The sequence below is a fragment of the Bos mutus genome, chromosome 22 (genome assembly GCF_027580195.1).
Source record: "Bos mutus isolate GX-2022 chromosome 22, NWIPB_WYAK_1.1, whole genome shotgun sequence".
NCBI lineage: Eukaryota > Metazoa > Chordata > Mammalia > Artiodactyla > Bovidae > Bos > Bos mutus.
In genome coordinates this window covers 42874513-42893549 of record NC_091638.1, presented here as the reverse complement: position 1 = coordinate 42893549, position 19037 = coordinate 42874513, and the positions used below count along the sequence as shown (strand labels likewise).

The window sequence follows — 19037 nt, the reverse complement described above, 5'->3', positions numbered from 1 at the left end:
AATTGAAGCTACTCTTTTTAAACAAAGTGAAAAAAGTGGAAAATATGACATTGTGGTAGATAACTTTTGGAGCATCTGCTGGGTTTGTCAGAAACTCCTTAACTGCCTTTGTCCACCATCCACAGAAGAGGGTTCTTGACGGCCACTGGACCAAAGTGGGCCAGTTGGAATCCCAAGTCTTGGATAGTTGAATCGAAACTGCAAGTTAATATTTCTGTGTGGTTGGATGTATGGGCTATGGTTCATTAAGTGTTCCCATGGGTGGACTGAATTGCTGAGAAAATCTTGGGTAGAGAAGAGATGGGCAAAATGGATGAGAGGTGAGCCGCTGAGACATTTTAATTTTTAATTTATTTTGAATGTCATTTTTTAAAAAAAGACAATCTTTCTAAAAGAAAGTTTTTAACAAAATTGAGAGGAAGGTTAAGAGATTTCCCATACATCCCCTACCCCTATGCATATGTAGCTTCCCCCGTGATCAACCTCACTCACCAGAATGGTGCTTTTAACCAAGGATGAACCTAAAAAGACACATCATAATAATCCAAAGTCCACGGCATTACGGTTCACTCTTGGTGTTGGACATTTTCTGGCTCTGACCAGGTGTATAATGATATATACCTATCGTTACAGTATCATACAGAGTAGTTTCACTGCCCTAAAAAATTCTCTGCTCTCTACTCATAACCAAGAAACAAAATCTTTAGATACCCAGGGTAGACATCTGTTGTTTTTGCCTGCTTGGTGTCCCTCTCCAAGTTTTGACAGGGCCCTCTTCTTTGGGGACTACCTAGTTCCCATTCCATGTGGTCCTGGGGAAAACTGACAAGTCAGCTGAGAGACTCAAGGCAGAGTCTCAAGGCAGAAAGAGGGGGCACCATCATCCTGGTGACCGTCATTGAGAGAAACTGTTAGTTCCTACTATAGGATTCCCAGAGCTTCCTGATTCCTGTGTCTCCTGTAGTCTGAATGTTCAACAAGTCTTTGGATTCTGGGATCAAGCGTATCTGTTGCTTGCAGTTCAGGAACCCCAACAGAGTTTTCTAGGTCCTAGCTTGAGTCCACTCAGAGGCCTTGCAGCATTCTGTTAAGAGGCTCATGAGGCACTCTTGTATCCTTAATTACTTTTAGCTCATGATTTTTCAATATTTGCAACTTTACATCTCAATTAGTATAGAATTTTAATTGGCTTCTATTTATGTGGATGATCCCGATACTCATGAAAGCAGTAATAAGGCTTTCCAAGTTCTGCTCCAATCTTCAAGGTCACAACCAACTCTTTTTATCATTCTGCATGTTTTACGAAGCTGTAGTTAATTTTGGTATTTTGTAAGTATGAGGATTTTGAAGAAAGATTCAAAACAAAGGTATTCTTTGTGAATTAATAAAAGTTTACCAAATACCAACATGGTTCTAAATAATGTATAATCCTTTGAACAGGAGCCCAAATCTACTCCTGAAAAAAAAAAAAGAGCTCTTATTTCCTTTATCAAGCAACATTAAATGAAATTATAATATTGCCATTAAATCCAACTGTACACCAATAATTTTTCATTTCTGATGGTACTCTTATTATAAAATTTTTATTAAATAACAAAATATGCCTAATACAATAAGCTAATACAATAAGTACTTCCTTGAACTCACTATTTATATATTTGGCGCACAATTCAAGGCTAGTCTATTCAAATTCAGGAAGCACGTGATTTTTTTCCCTTGTGATGGAATGAGCAGGGTTACAATGGCGTAGTCTTCAAGACCAAAGGAAGTCTCCTCCATTTCTCCAGGTCTAAGTCACAGAAGTGGTAAGGTATGTAGAGTGCTCAAATGGGTGGCTTCTTACTAAATATGGATCCATAGAGATAGATTTGTATTCATAGATAATTTTTTAAAAAGCACAGAGCTAAGTAGCTGAAGTTATTAACAATGTTATGATCTTTGGCAAACTATGGATGAACTATAATGAAATGGAAATTGTGGGGCCAGTGCCAATAAAATACAATCATAAAGTCTGACTAATTCACAGTAATTCCTTTTCTAGAAGTCTAAGGAAAAGTAAATACCATCTAGGAATATTCTGGCAAAGAAAGTGGGTTAAGTAAAAAGAAGCAGTTTAAAAGGCATTCTTCTGACCATCATATTTTATTTTTAATACAAATAGGTAATAAAAGAAAAGGCATCTTTTAAATATGAATACGTTTTCTGTGTATCAAGCCATCATTTACACATTAACACTGCAAAAATTTGAATAACTCTTAATTCATTTACATAAAAGTATATGAAGTAAACAGAATTATATATAGGATAAGAACCAACAAATAAGTAGCAATTCAAAGTCCTACAATCTTGTCTCTATATTAACTCCTTCACAGTTCTGAAGTCACACCCATCTACATAAAGAATGTAGGCAGTCCTAACATTGAACATTATGTACAAACTGACTTCATCTCTCTTAGTTCTTTCTGATCCTGTAGGCCTACCGGAGACACACTTGTGACGCCAACTTAACAGAATCAGAGCTGCTCTCCTGCTCCACCTGGGGCAGCCATCCTTGGCCCTGGAAGCAGGCGTTATACCAACTCGTAGTACTTCCCAGTTTGGGGATCAAAGTAACAGTTCAAACATGGGTCATACAGCAGAGTCAGCACTTCCTCATCCTCTTCCACACTCAGCTCCTCTTCACCTGTTGGGGACGGAAAGCACAGTCATGTTAGCTGCTGGCCTCGCCGGGAATTCTTAAACTGCAACAGAGAAGGGCAAGGGAGCAGGAATCACCATTTGTCCTGGAGGACCATCCTTGTGTGGGCGGGACGTCAACGCTGGGAGGCAGGAGTGCTGCAGATGTGATGGCTCTATACTTGCCGTGTAAGATAGAGAAGAAACGGTGATCAGAGGGGCCAGATTCACTATAAAGCACAAGAAAAATGAGCGTGCACAACTGGCAGGGAGGAGAGAGGACTAAGGAAGAGGGCCAAAGGACTAAAGAGTTATGCTAATTAGGGTTGAACGGGATTCAAAATTTGATTATCTTTGATTATCACAGCTCTAGCCTTCTTCATGGGCCAGAGCTGCAGAAATGCCAAACAGTGCAAATGAAGTAATACAGTAAAGAGCTCAATCCCCATTCATACATCCTAAAAAGGCTACCACAGAAACATGAATTAAAATAACGTTTAGAAATATAAGCTATGCAAAGCAAAGAACACATGAGGAAAACAATGTCAGATGATCTGTAATTGTATTAGTGGTAGCAAGATGTGTCAAATTTTCAGGGAAAATGAACACGTCAAATTTTTTTCCCTGTGGTAATTATTTAGATGATTTGGTTGTAGAGAATGCCTACTGCCTACGTCATTAGCAAGGTTTGGTTGGTTTTCAACAAATGAAAAAACAAAAACAAAAAGCTGCTTTACTAAAATGTTACCTGAGCACCTTATATGTGTCCAGTGCTGTGCTCAGCACTTGTGTTCCTTATGCCATCACCAGCAAGCAAGTGCCCTCTGGACATCTCAAAATATACAGGATAGGAATTCAGAGGCTGGGAGAGCAAGACTTCCCTCGGCTGGAGACTCCCAGAGCAGGCTCAGGAAGGAGGAGGTGATGAAGACACTACCCCTGTCTTTTTTCTTAGCATGGGCTACTACGGACCAAAGAAAACCAAACCTTTGGCCTGCATGCTTACCAGGTCAGCTTTGGATAGGGCTTGGATGGTGGGCACGGGCATGGCTGGCCCATAATAGAGACTCCATAAATACTGAGCCCTTTTTGAAAGGACGAATCAGTGACTGTGAAACAAAATCTGTGGTCTTAAGTGTCCTGCCCATGAAACAAAAGCGGCTATTAAAGATTAGTGAAGAGTTAACTGGATGTGGCTAAGAGCACCCCTGGGCTCTGGAATCCAAGGAACCTGGGGATGGATAGGAGAGTGCTGTTCATCACCTGAATGCCCTTCAGCTCAGTTCAGTTCAGTCCTCAGTCGTGTCCGACTCTTTGCGACCCCATGAACCACAGCACGCCAGGCCTCCCTGTCCATCACCAACTCCCAGAGTTTACTCAAACTCATGTCCATTGAGTTGGTGATGCCGTCCAACCATCTCATCCTCTATCATCCCCTTCTCCTCCTGCCTTCAATCTTTCCCAGCATCAGGGTCTTTTCAAATGAGTCAGCTCTCCACAGCAGGTGGCCAAAGTATTGGAGTTTTAGCTTCAGCATCAGTCCTTCCAATGAATATTCAGGACTGATTTCCTTAAGGATGGACTGGTTGGATCTTGCAGTCCAAGGGACTCTCAAGAGTCTTCTCCAACACCACAGTTCAAAAGCATCAATTCTTCTGCACTCAGCTTTCTTTATAGTCCAACTCTCACATCCATACATGACTACTGGAAAAACCATAGCCTTGACTAGACGGACCTTTGCTGGCAAAGTAATGTCTCTGCTCTTGAATATGCTATCTAGGTTGGTCATAACTTTCCTTCCAAGGAGTAAGCGCCTTTTAATTTCATGGCTGCAGTCACCATCTGCAGTGATTTTGGAGCCCAGAAAAAAAAAAGTCAGCCACTGTGTCCACTGTCTCCTCATCTATTTCCCATGAAGTGATGGGACCGGATGCCATGATCTTTGTTTTCTGAATGTTGAGCTTTAAGCCAACTTTTTCACTCTCCACTTTCACTTTCATCAAGAGGCTCTTTAGTGCCTCTTCACTTTCTGCCATAAGGGTGGTGTCATCTGCATACCTGAGGTTATTGATATTCCTCCTGGCAATCTTGATTCCAGCTTGTGCTTCTTCCAGCCCAGTGTTTCTCATGATGTACTCTGCATAAAAGTTAAATAAGCACGGTGACAATATACAGTCTTGACGTACTCCTTTTCCTATTTGGAACCAGTCTGTTGTTCCATGTCCAGTTCTAACTGTTGCTTCCTAACCTGCATATAAGTTTCTCAAGAGGCAGGTCAGGTGGTCTGGTATTCCCATCTCTTTCAGAATTTTCCACAGTTTATTGTGATCCACACAGTCAAAGGCTTTGGCATAGTCAATAAAGCAGAACTAGATGTTTTTCTGGAACTCTCTTGCTTTTTCCATGATCCAGCGGATGTTGGCAATTTAGTCTCTGGTTCCTCTGCCTTTTCTAAAACCAGCTTGAACATCTGGAACGTCACAGTTCACATATTGCTGAAGCCTGGCTTGGAGAATTTTAAGCATTACTTTACTAGTGTAATTGGATTTAGGTCATACCTGAATGTGCCCTTCAGCTGGTGACAGGTTATTTTACCTCACTGAACCTTCCTTTGCTCATTTATAAAATGGGAATAACTCTATTTCACAGAGTTTTGTGGGTGAAGTTGGATGCTAGATAATATGCATACCAAGAACACAGTAGTTGTTCAATAAAAGATCACTACTATTAAGGTTGGTAATAAATGCAATAAATCATAAACTGTAGGCTAGAGTTTTAAATAACTGAGAACAGCATTGATAAAGCTTAAATATAAAGGAAAGGCTTCAGAGACAGGCAGCGTGACATGTAGACAATGAACTCAGCATGTGGGTCCAAATCCCATTTCTACCACTTCACAGCTGTGGGGCACTGGGAAAATTCACTACTTAGCCTCAGTTTCCTCATATGTAAAGTAAGGATAGTAACAGTGCCTGTTATAGTACCTATGAGAACTAAATAACACTTGGCACACACACAGTTATAATCATTATGGAAAATATAAGACATGAGAGGGATGTGTTCATTTATAGCTCAATTCCCTACCCCTAAGCTGTATCTATTTGATTTTTTACTACTAAAGAAAAAAAAAAAAGTTTGAATGAAACACAAAACCCCCTACTAGTTTTATGTGTGTGCTAGTCGCTCAGTCATGTCTGACTCTTTAAGACCCTGTGGACTGTAGCCTGCCAGGCTCCTCTGTTCATGGGATTCTCCAGGTAAGAATACTGGAGTGAGTTGCCATGACTTCCTTCAGGGGATCTTCCTGATTCAGGCATCGAACCTGGGTCTCCAACATTGCAGGCAGATTCTTTACCATGTGAGCCACCAGGGAAGCCCTACTAGTTTTATACAGGATATTATAATCAATTCAGCTTTAAATAAAAAGCTCTTATACCAAAAATCATGTAATTTTCAAAACAGTAAAATAACACTCATTTTTTTCCCATCAGGTGTGATATTAAAACCAAATATCACTGAGGTAAATAATTATAAGTCAAATTATCTCGAAGACCTGCCATCTGATGTCTTGTTACTGCATCAAACGCTGGGGGAAAGTCTGACCTCTGGCACATAAGAGTTATACACTATATAATTGTTTAGTGCATTCTGTGCTTGCAGTTTCCAAAAAGATAAAATTTTAAGCTGGTGTTATCAAATTAGAAAACTCAAAACATTTTACAGTTAGTCAGGAATCTTTCAAGATGAAAATAACCGTTGTAATGGGCCATGGGTCTTTATCACCCAATTGCAAAGGGATCAAGGTGGATCCAATTCATTAGTAGAGATTTGGCTATATAATGCTTGCAAACTGAAGCAGTAACTGCTATATAAGTGCATTTGTTCCAATACATATCACTATAGAACTGGCATTTCATGCATTATAACCATGGGTCTAAGAGGGGTTTTGTGGTTTTTAGTTCAAAAGCTTTCAGTTCAGTCACTTAGTCATATTTGACTCTGAGACCCCATGGACTGCAGCATGCCAGGCTTCCCTGTCCATCACCAACTCCCGGAGTTTACTTAAACTCATGTTCATCGAGTCGGTGATGCCATCCAACCATCTCATCCTCTGTTGTCCCCTTCTCCTCTTGTCTTCAATCCTTCCCAGTATCAGGGTCTTTTCAAATGAGTCAGTTCTTCACATCAGGTGGCCAAAGTACTGGAGTTTCAGCATCAGTCCTTCCAATGAATATTCAGGACTTATTTCCTTTAGGATGGGCTGGTTTGATATCCTTATAGTCCAAAGGACTCTCAAGAGTCTTCTTCAGTACCACAGTTCAAAAGCATCAATTCTTTGGCGCTCAGCTTTCTTTCATGTTCCAACTCTCACATCCATACATGACTACTGGAAAAACCATAGGTTTGACTACACGGACCTTTGTTGGCAAAGTAATGTCTCTGCTTTTTAATATGCTGTCTAGGTTGGTCATAGCTTCTTTTCCCAGGAGCAAGAATCTTTTAATTTCACGGCTGCAGTCGCCATCTGCGGTGATTTGTCTCACTGTTTCCATTGTTTCCCTATCATTTGCCAAGAAGTGATGGGACTGGATGCCATGATCTTAGTTTTCTGAATGTTGAGTTTTAAGCCAACAAAAGCTTTAAATGGGTGAATTTTAAAACTCTACCAACAATGACATTCATACAAAAATTGGGTGATATTATGTATACTTTTATACGGAAATAAGTGTTTTAAACTTGCAAAAAAGGTTTTGTTTTCATTATAACTTAATTTTCAAAGCCTCCAACTTATATCATTTTGCCACTGTAATCTCTATGTAATGAAATTATCATATTGTTAAGCAATTACAAGTATGATGTCAAGCAATGGGAAATGTTTTGAAAGGTAATTATTGTGTATGGGTATAGGGTAATTTTCAATTATATTCTTGGATAGCACACAGTTTGTTTTTCTCCCAAGTGCTAAATTGCTCTATTTAAAGACTGGCTACAGAAACTCTAAAAGGACAAATTAAGAAATAAAATCATTCTCTGCTACCAGACCAAAAGCATCTGGACAGGGGTCTAAATTATGTTTTTATTCTTCTTCACATAATAAAGCCATTACTAGTGAACTAAAATTGCCTTTCAGATAATAATATATTTACAAACTTTCAGCTTCATCCACTTTGAAGTCAGTTAACAGCAATAACAGAAGGAAAACCAATGGAGCCAGACCAAACACAGCAATATTAGCTGCCCTCCCCTTGGTTAGATCAATGTGAGCAAATAATCCCTCTAGCTCACCTTCTGAAAGTCAATTAATATAAATGCTTAATTATCTATATTTGAGGCATTTTAACTGTAGATAATAGAAAACCTATATGCACAAGCTCAGTCTTCAAGCTTGAAAATAAATGATGTGACACCAGTTTATCAGGTTTAAAATCTCACAGTGAGGACATTATACTTGATTTTCGATTTTCTGACGCTGCCATCTAGAATTTTTTTTTTACAAGTTAATGCATTTTCTCTCTTATAGATTTTGAGAACTGATTGACTGTATTTTTATGTGCATACCAATACACTATGGTTTAGACAATTCAACGGTGGGGGATCACCACTGGGAACAGGCAGCCTTAGGATCAATAAAGATGACATTTTAGATACTATTCTGCTGAGGACCAGGTGCTGGCAAACGCTTCCATCAACTTCTATAACAGTAGGGCAGAATTAACTTTCACTAAAACTCAAGAAAGTGAACTGTTGCGATCTGCTTCTCAGCAAACATGTGCCCTCAAATGAGAGAAAGGTAAATGGCCAAAAATGCGATAAAAAGATGGAAAGGTACTTTCTTCTATTAGCAAGCTGTATTGTCTTTTTGGGAAGGCAAATGATATGCTAACATTATAGTTCAGGTTACATTTGGGAAATAAGTACATCACTCCTTTTGTAAAATCTGGTGGCTATATTTTACTTGGAACATGCCATTTAAAACAACCAGTTGAAAAATTTGGATGATTACTTAGGAGTTCTTGCAATTTCATTCCTTCTAGGTAGTCTCTACTTATAAATGTGATTCAAATGTGAACTTGTGTATCAGAGCATCATGTTGTCACCTTAAACTTACATAATGTGACATGTCAATTATATAATAATAAAGCTGGGGAAAATCTCACAAAACATATATGCACTTGTAAATGTGTGGCCTACCACTCTGAATGCTTTTTGTTGCACGTGAAGGAAGGTCCCTAGTCAGACTATTGAGCTCTGAAGCCTACAAATCCCATAAAAGTCTCCAGTGCCTGATTTCAGACAAGGTGGCAGCACTGCAGACAGGTGGAAATGCATCCCAATTCCAGCAATGGAATTGAGGACCACACCCTGGGTCAAGACCCTTCTGTTGTACACTTGGGGAACAAGTAGGTGTGGGTGGTTCTGGAAGAGGGACAGAACCTCAGACACCCATTGGTGTGTTCACTTCTATACTAGAGGGTTCACGTCCAGTGTGCCACAAAAGAAGACATTTCTTTGTATAGTGTCTCCCCCTCTCTAATCACAGGAAAATGGGACAGAGCGCTGGGTACAAAGCAGGCACTTAATTAATGCTGGCTTCTATTACTACTCTGATTGCCAATATTGCTTTTTTTGGCAGAGGGTGGGTGGGGGGAAGTTCTCCTTTGCATTTTAAATAAATCTTCAAGATACATGGAAGATCCAAAGAGTATACCAAGTCATCCTCCTGTTTCCCATAGGCAGAAGATTCACTCATTCTACTCATCAAGCATTTATGGAGCATTTACCGTGTCCTATGGGTTCCCTGGTGGTTTAGATGGTAAAGAATTTGCCTGCAATGCAGGAGACCCAGGTTCAACCCCTGGACTGGGAAGTTCCCCTGGAGAAGGAAATGGCAACACACTCCAATATTCTTGCCTGGAGAATTCCATGGACAGAAGAGCCTGGTGGGCTACAGTAATTGGGACCCCAAAGAGTTAGACAGGACTGAGAAACTAACACATGTGCCATGTCAAACACTGTGGGTACCATGGTTCGATGAAGCAAGATGTCTGGTGAGATAACTAATAAAACAGATTTTGGAAGACTGTTTTTAGATTCAAGGTGTTAGGTAAATGTCAAATAACTTCATGGTGGGAAATAGGACTATGAAAGGATTCCTGTGTTGGACCCAGGACAGGTGGCCATGCTCCCCTCTCTCTGGGTAGCTGGGAGGCATCATGAGATTTCTATAAATTATTTACCAGTAATTTGGATATTATATGCATAAAATAAACATGCATGAGTGCTAAGTCGCTTCAGTCATGTCCGACTCTTTGCGACCCTATGAACTGTAGCCCACCAAACTCCTCTGTCCATGGATTCTCCAAACAAGAATACTGAAGTGGGCAGCCATTCCCTTCTCCAGGGGATCTTCCTGACATAGCCTCCTGAGGCTCCTGCATTGCACGCTGATTCTTAACTGCATCTGCTGCCTATTTGTGACTCATGGAAGACTAATTAATGTTCATAAAGGAACATCTTCTGTGGCTCTGCTGAACAAAAGGTACAAGGATGTTATTTTCATGAGACCCTGGCAACTCTAAAAGGTCTTCACTCAAAATCCACGCAAACTATAAAAAAGGTTTATAGGCCTGAAGAGAGAGGCATTATTATTCCATTTTGGAGCTGGTAAGCATGAATAATTTAAGGGTCATATCTGTAAAGGAACAAATGTCAAAAAGAAATTGACAACTATTTTTCAGGCAGTCTGGTTCATTTTTAAAAGGTCAGTTTGGTAGTTTTCTTGAGTAAGTTCTGAAATCTTAACTTCCCATTTTTAACATTTTCACGGTCTCCAGGAAAACACATTTTTAGGAAGTGTTAAGGGCACCCGTGCCCATGGTGATTGATATTCGGCAAGTGTGTTGTGGCCCAAGAGGAACGGCTGACAGCTGCCTGCTTCTCCATCCAGTCGAATGGCACGGAGCTCAGTGTTATTCCTGCCGGGTTGGTTGCTCTGCTGGGAGCTGGGCTGTTCGCTTCATGGCAGAATTCACACACTTGAGACATTCTGGCCAAACAGAAACTGTGGAATTTGTACTGAATAAAAGAAGGGGCTCCGGGGCCTGTATAATGCATGTGTTTACTTCTGTATGGCCTGGGGAAAGTCTTCCAGAGTTTTGTGTTGGTCAGGCCATCTTCCCGTTATGCCACTAGCTGCACAGGTACATCTCAGCCTCTCAATCTCTGATGGACGTGGTGGTTCATCACATAAGTCTCCTGCTTTAAGTCCCAGGGTTCATGTGTAAAAGTGGGTAACAATAGTATCTACATATCTGTAGGCTAATTCTAAGAATTAAAGTGTACATGGAGGCCTGGGTAAAGGAAGGTGATATAAATGTTTTTGTTATTTTCATCCGAGAAGTCTGAAGATAGAAGAGACTTTTTCCTTGTGAATCAGTCTTCAAAATTACCTTCACGTCCCAGTGTGATGGTTCTGCAGAAAGGCACTGCTGTGGAAGAAACCTGGATCCAAATTCTAACTCTGATTGAGCATTTGACCTTGGGCAAGGTCACACTGAGGGCAATGGACTTCATCAGTGTTTTTAACTGGTTCATTAGGGCCCCATGGCAGGGTTCTGAGACCCTAACTCGCACTCAGTCAGAGAGATTCTACTTGTAACTACTTTACATACTGGGATTTCATATGAGATTTCATTTGACAGAAAGTCTCTTCACTGCTTATACATAAAGAGCCACTGCATATGGTAACCTACAACTGTTTGAACTGCTACAGTGTATGGGTCTAAGTTCAGTACTCTTATTGTTCCATTTTACAGATATACCAAAAAACTGGAACTGGGGGAAACACTGAAAGTTGGGTTTCAATGAACTACCTTGATTTCCTTTCTTTCAAGGTTATTATTACAAGAAATTACCAGTTGGATGACATTTCTCTCCCTCTTTCCTTTCCTGTGTTCTAACGAGAACCCACAGTATCTATTATAATATATACCAGAAATTACACAGGTACTAGGGATCTGGGGGTGTGTAAACTGATGGTCTCTGCTTTTAAAAACTCTTAGACTACCTGGGAAAAAAGACAAGAAACAACTAAATGAATCATGAGTTACAAACTGTGAAAAGGCAGTGATAAAAAGGCACAGGGTAAAGTGAGAGACAGACTGACTCATAAGATCGTCTAGAGAGGCCTTTGAGAAGGCGGGCCCAGTGACCACCCAGGCCCGTCAGTCCCGCACCCCAGTCATTCTACTCTTCATTCGGACCCTCACTCCCTTGGCCTTGCCCTACATCTGGTCAACACAGTAAATGCACCCCTCGGCGACCCACCCTGCTGGAGACCTGTGACAAGACTGCGTTGGAGGGGGAGGCAGGGCTGCAACACGGGACCAGAGATCTGCCTTTTGTTTTTTCCCTGAAAGAACTTAGCTACTCAGCCCTTGAGGTATTTTCATTTGTTTTCTTGTAGATTAGGAATTCTCAAAAGAAAACTTATTTTTCAATTGCTGGTTTTATATACAGTATTTTTTGATTAGGTAATTTATTTACTTGGTTCTAAACCAAAAGAGGCAGCTGAGAGGAGCAACCCAACGTCCAAGGAGTGGCGGCTGCCCGGCCGCAGGAGGGCTGACAGGAGCTACTCCACGTTCAAGGTCCGGAGGGGTGATCTTGAAGGAGCAGTGGCAGCACTTTGCTGGAGCAGCCGTGAAGAGATACCCCACGTCCAAGGTAAGAGAAACCCAAGTGATACGGTAGGTATTGTGAGAGGGCATCAGAGGGCCGACACACTGAAACCAGAATCACAGAAAACTAGCCAATCTGATCACTTGGACCACAGCCTTGTCTAACTAAATGAAACTAAGCCATGCCGTGTGGGGCTACCCAAGATGGCTGGGTCATGGTGGAGAGGTTGGACCACAGAATGTGGTCCACTGGAGAAGGGAATGGCAAACCACTTTAGTATTCTTGCCTTGAGAACCCCATGAACAGTATGAAAAAGCAAAATGATAGGATACTGGAAGAGGAACTCCCCAGGTCGGTAGGTGCCCAATATGCTACAGGAGATCAGTGGAGAAAGAACTGCAGAAAGAATGAAGGGAAGGAGCCAAAGCAAAAACAACACCCAGTTATGGATGTGACTGGTGATAGAAGCAAGGTTCAATGCTGTAAAGAGCAACATTGCATAGGAACCTGGAATGTTAGGTCCATGAATCAAGGCAAATTGGAAGTGGTCAAACAGGAGATGGCAAGAGCGAACGTCAACATTCTAGGAATCAGCGAACTGATCTGAATTGAAAAAATGGACTGGAATGGGCAAATTTAACTCAGTTGACCATTATATCCCTTAGAAGAAATGGAGCAGCCATCATGGTCAACAAAAGAGTCCGAAATGCAGTACTTGGATGCAATCTCAAAAACGACAGAATGATCTCTGTTCGTTTCCAAGGTAAACCATTCAATATCACGGTGATTAAGGCCTATGCCCCAACCAGTAATGCTGAAAAAGCTGAACGGTTCTATGAAGACCTACAAGACCTTTTAGAACTAACACCCTAAAAAGATGTCCTTTTCATTACAGGGGACTGGAATGCAAAAGTAGGAAGTCAAGAAACACCAGGAGTAACAGGCAAATTTGGCCTTGGAATATGGAATGAAGCAGGGCAAAGGCTAATAGTTTTGCCAAGAGAATGCACTGGTCATAGCAAACACCCTCTTCCAATAACACAAGAGAAGACTCTACACATGGACATCACCAGATGATCAACACTGAAATCAGACTGATTATATTCTTTGCAGCCAAAGATGGAGAAGCTCTATACAGTCAGCAAAAACAAGACTGGGAGCTGACTGTGGCTCACAACATGAACTCCTTATTGCCAAATTCAGACTTAAATTGAAGAAAGTAGGGGAAACCACTAGACCATTCAGGTATGACCTAAATCAAATTCCTTATGATTATACAGTGGAAGTGAGAAATAGATTTAAAGGACTAGATATGATAGACAGAATGCCTGATGAACTATGGATGGACGTTTGTGACATTGTACAGGAGACAGGAATCAAGACCATCCCCAAGAAAAAGAAATGCAAAAAAGCAAAATGGCTGTCTGAGGAGGCCTTACAAACAGCTGTGAAAAGAAGAGAAGCGAAAAGCAAAGGAGAAAAGGAAAGATATTCCCATTTGAATGCAGAGTTCCAAAGAATAGCAAGGAGAGATAAGAAAGCCTTCCTCAGCAATCAATGCAAAGAAACAGAGGAAAACAATAGAATGGGAAAGACTAGAGATCTCTTCAAGAAAATTAGAGATCCCAAGGGAACATTTCATGCAAAGATGGGCTCGATAAAGGACAGAAATGGTATGGACCTAACAGAAGCAGAAGATATTAAGAAGAGGTGGCAAGAATACACAGAAGAACTGTACGAAAAAGATCTTCACGACCAAGATAATCACGATGGTGTGATCACTCACCTACAGCCAGACATCCTGGAATGTGAAGTCAAATGGGCCTTAGAAAGCATCACTATGAACAAAGCTAGTGGAGGTGATGGAATTCCAGTTGAGCTATTTCAAATCCTGAAAGATGATGCTGTGAAAGTGCTGACTCAATATGCCAACAAATGTGGAAAACTCAGCAGTGGCCACAGGACTGGAAAAGGTCAGTTTTCATTCCAATCCCAAAGAAAGGCAATGCCAAAGAATGCTCAAACTACTGCACAATTGCACTCCTCTCACACACTAGTAAAGTAATGCTCAAAATTCTCCAAGCCAGGCTTCAGCAATATGTGAACCGTGAACTTCCAGATGTTCAAGCTGGTTTTAGAAAAGGCAGAGGAACCAGAGATCAAATTGCCAACATCCGCTGGATCATAGAAAAAGCAAGAGAGTTCCAGAAAAACATCTAGTTCTGCTTTATTGACTATGCCAAAGCCTTTGACTGTGTGGATCACAATATACTATGGTAAATTCTGAAAGAGATGGGAATACCAGACCACCTGACCTGCCTCTTGAGAAACCTGTATACAGGTCAGGAAGCAACAGTTAGAACTGGACATGGAACAACTGACTGGTTCCAAATAGGAAAAGGAGTTCGTCAAGGCTGTATACTGTCACCCTGCTTATTTAAGTTATATGCAGAGTACATCATGAGAAACGCTGGGCTGGAAGAAGCACAGGCTGGAATCAAGATTGCTGGGAGAAATATCAATAACCACAGATATGCAGATGACACTACCCTTATGGCAGAAAGTGAAGAGGAACTAAAAAGCCTCTTGATGAAAGTGAAAGTGGAGAGTGAAAAAGTGGGCTTAAAGCTCAACATTCAGAAAACGAAGATCATGGCATCTGGTCCCATCACTTCATGGGAAATAGATGGGGAAACAGTGGAAACAGTGTCAGACTTTATTTTTCTGGGCTCCAAAATCACTGCAGATGGTGACTGCAGCCATGAAATTAAAAGACGCTTACTCCTTAGAAGGAAAGTTATGACCAACCTAGATAGCATATTCAAAAGCAGAGCTATTACTTTGCCAACAAAGGTCCATCTAGTCAAGGCTATGGTTTTTCCAGTGGTCATGTATGGATGTGAGAGTTGGACTGTGAAGAAAGCTGAGCGCTGAAGCATTGATGCTTTTGAACTGTGGTGTTGGAGAAGACTCTTGAGAGTCCCTTGGACTGCAAGGAGATCCAACCAGTCCATCCTACAGCAGACCAGTCCTGGGTGTTCATTGGAAGGACTGATGCTAAAGCTGAAACTCCAATACTTTGGCCACCTCATGTGAAGAGTTGACTCACTGGAAAAGACCCTGGTGCTGGGAGGGATTGGGGGCAGGAGGAGAAGGGGACGACAGAGGATGAGATGGCTGGATGGCATCATTTACTCGATGCACATGAGTTTGGAGTTGGTGATGGACAGGGAGGCCTGGCGTGCTGCGATTCATGGGGTCGCAAAGAGTCAGACATGACTGAGCGACTGAAATGAACTGAAACCAAAAAAAAATTAAAAACTGAAAACAGTGGTTGGGCTCTGGGGCCAGGCTGCTTGTATTTCAATCTCAGCTCTGCCAATGACTAACCTTGGGCAAATTATTCAAGGGCTTCCAAGTCTCAGTTTCTCCGGCTGTAAAAATAACAACTGCATATACAAAAATAGTATCTTCTTCATTGTGCTGCTATGAGGACTGATTTTTTTTTTTACATTTTTTACAACTGAAGTATAGTGATTTACAATGCTGTGTTAGTTTCTGGTGTACAGTGATTCAAACATATATATGTATATAAACATATTATATATATATATATTCTCTTTCAAATTCCTATTATAGTTTATTAGAAGACAATGAATATATTCCCTGTGCTATACAGTAGGACCTTGTTGTTAATCTATTTTATATACAGTAGTTTTTATATGTTAATCCCAAACTCCTAACTTACCCCCCACCCCACCTTCCCCTTTGGTTAACCATAAGTTTGTTTTCTGTGTCTGTGAGACTGTTTCTGTTTTGTAAATAGTTCATTTGTATCAAATTTTAGATTACACATATAAGTGACAACATACAATACTTGTCTTTCTCTAAAAGACAAAATCAACCACTAAATCAACCACTGAGCACAGTGACTGGCATATATTAAAAGCTGAGTTAATAATTAATAATAAATACCGAGCAACAGGAACCTAGGAAGATTCCCAGACTGCCACACCTGTGTGGCCCCTTCCTTCTGATGATACATACCTGAGGCTTGAGCCCAGTATTTTCCTTTGACAAACATTTTATTAGAACAGACGGAAACAAGTTCAGTGTATGCTATGTTGTTTAAAATGAAGTCAATGACACGTAAAGATTAAGCAAATTAAGAAACACTACTTTTTGACGGTCTTAATTAGCTACAAACTATCTAAGCCTATCAGAAAAGGGAAAGGCTCAGAAATGGAGATCTAGGGTAACAGGGAGAAGGGGTGCCAGCTCTGGTTAATAGTGGCCAGAATGTTTCTACAGTCCTCTGAATTTAATGTGTTTCTTTGTCTTCGATGCAAATTTATTTACCTTCAACATAATTTGAGCCCCTGCTGTCAAAACACCACTTTGCAAAGGCAACCTTAAGACATCCTTTCGGCCACTCGTCAGCACCATAGGTCTTCAGTGCCTCTGCTTAAGGACCACATTCTCAGTTCCTGTGGCTTATGCAGGACACTTCACATAACATATTATTTGTTCCCTCACAGCAAGGTCTCCTTCTGACAGCCAAGATTGTTTTTCTGTCATAAGTAATTATAAACGTGCACCTCTAAACAGAGTCTCAATTTGAGGGGCATCATCTATTTCAGACAGTAAATCACAGTGACAGTGCCATCACTTGGGCGGCCAAAATGCACAACTCAGATGTATGAGCTCTCACTCTGGATTCTCCGTACCTGAAGAAAAATGGGACGCTCCGCTTTTTCCCTGGGGCAGTTAGGGAAAAAAAGTAAAACTGGCAACTTTGTTAGAGAAATTTATCCCGGTTTCAGTTCCTTTTTTTTTTTTTTTTTTTTTAAGAGACTATAGACAGAGGGCACCCATCTTTACAATCCAACTTGGAAAACGATCTCAGGGAGTCCCACTCTGATGTCTGTCATTCCGATTATGCATTTTAGATCTCTCCCCACCCCTCCCATCTCAAGCCCTCTGATTCCACTAAAGATTCTTTTCTGTTCCTCCTCTACAACACTCCTGACAGTCACGTTCCCTGCTCACAGTCAGAATCTAAATGGTTCATCTTAGAGGCTGTCATCAACAAAGAGAACCCCAGGCAAATTTTCATTCCTGCTTCCTTCAAATTTTTCCATTACTAATACAACCCATTATAACTCCGTGTCAGCCTCTGCTTTAATGAAAAGGCTGTATCTCTCTATTAACAAAAACATGGAATATTTGGTCTACCTTGTAACAGTACTAACAGCTGGCATTTTGTAGGCGTTATTCCAAACGTTTCATATACAGTACACCTCACTGAATCTTCATGAAAAGCTTGCAGGTGGGCACCATCTATTATTAGTCTTATTTTATAAAACTGAAATTCATAAAAGTCACACAGCAGGAATTTCTAGAGCTGGAATTCAGATGAAGGTCAATTTGACACCAAAGCCATGCTCTTATGCTTTAAATTATATTTTGCCCAGGGATTAACCTTCAGGAGAACAAGAACAATTTCTCTTTTAAATTCCTTTTAGTTGCAAAGAACCTATCACCCTATAAAATGAGGCACAGATTACCTCATTTTCAATGCGTGAGTCTAAGTGATTATCATTTAATAAAAACAGTGGAATCTCAAATTTTCTCTATTTATAGTTAATTATTTTTATTTTTTTATGCTTGGCATTTTTCATATTCCCACCTTGAACACTCAAGCTTCCAGAAGAATCCTGATGCCGCTCTGGGGACTCTTGACTGGGAGGAACAATTGGTGGGCTCAGCATATTTAACCAGTCCCTAAAAGGAAAAGAAGAAAAAAATGAACCACATGTTTGTAGTTCCATATATATAGATTTTTACCTTTCCCCTGGATTTTTAACTCCCTGGGGCTTCCACAAAGAAACATTTTTCCTCCTTCATACTTCAGAAAATAAGATATACAGAAATTAATATTCAGTTTTATAAATCTGTAAATACAAAGTCAGTTACTTCACTAACTAGTTGTTCAATAAACATACCATCTTAATGATGACCACAATTCCTTTGAAAAACATAGTATTAATCTTCAACTATAGCACAGCTCCACTCACCTGAGAAACTTATTTAAACGAGTCAGAAGAAATACAGAGATAAAGCTCCTTAGGACCTTTGCATAAGAAAGCCTGACAAAGCCACCAGTCACATGTCATGGATGACAAGAATCCGCTCAGTGATTCAGAAGAGAAGTTAGTCTTGGAGCTGTCTGGACCAGCCATGATGGTGGGAGCTGGTATGCATTTACTCCAGGCATTGGGGCAGGGGAGGGCAAAAGAGGAGAGAGGGCCGTTGGGCCCTTGAGTGGCTCAGTACTTCAGTTCTCCCAGTGTGAATGGGGGCAAAACCACTCCATAAAGCACCTCCCTCTGCCCTCCATTCCCCGTCCCTCTGCCTACAACTTCCAACCTCATTTCCCAGTCTCTTTATTTTCCTTCTTTCCATTCTTCTGTCTCCCTGTTCCTCTAGCAGATACCTGGTGGGGGTGACGCAAGTCAGTGACATTCGGAAGGCATGAATCACTGCGTGTTCTAATTCAAGCCTTTCTCATCTCTAAACTCGCTACTGAGCTTCCTCGTGGGAACAGAGCATGAAAGGGAATGTGAAGGATTTTCCAAAGTGAATTCTGTTTCTTGCATTGATGTTAGCGCTCTGTATCA

General features: G+C 40.8%; 1 protein-coding gene across 13 annotated transcripts in view; it reads right to left on the bottom strand.

Annotated features, from left to right (window-relative positions):
• Positions 1-462: 462 nt before the first annotated feature.
• The window catches only part of CFAP20DC (CFAP20 domain containing), a 267642-nt gene continuing 249067 nt past the window's right edge, over positions 463-19037 (bottom strand). For 10 of the 13 annotated variants that reach the window (XM_070359614.1, XM_070359611.1, XM_070359612.1 and 7 more), the window contains 3 exons: positions 18047-18141; positions 2776-2852; positions 463-2683 (listed from right to left, as the gene is read on the bottom strand). In XM_070359614.1, coding sequence (XP_070215715.1) covers positions 2669-2683; positions 2776-2852; positions 18047-18141 — 187 coding nt within the window. In that variant the 3' untranslated portion in view covers positions 463-2668. The remainder of the gene's footprint in view (positions 2684-2775; positions 2853-18046; positions 18142-19037) is intronic. The other 3 variants (XM_070359613.1, XM_070359617.1, XM_070359625.1) reach the window with 1 other exon arrangement.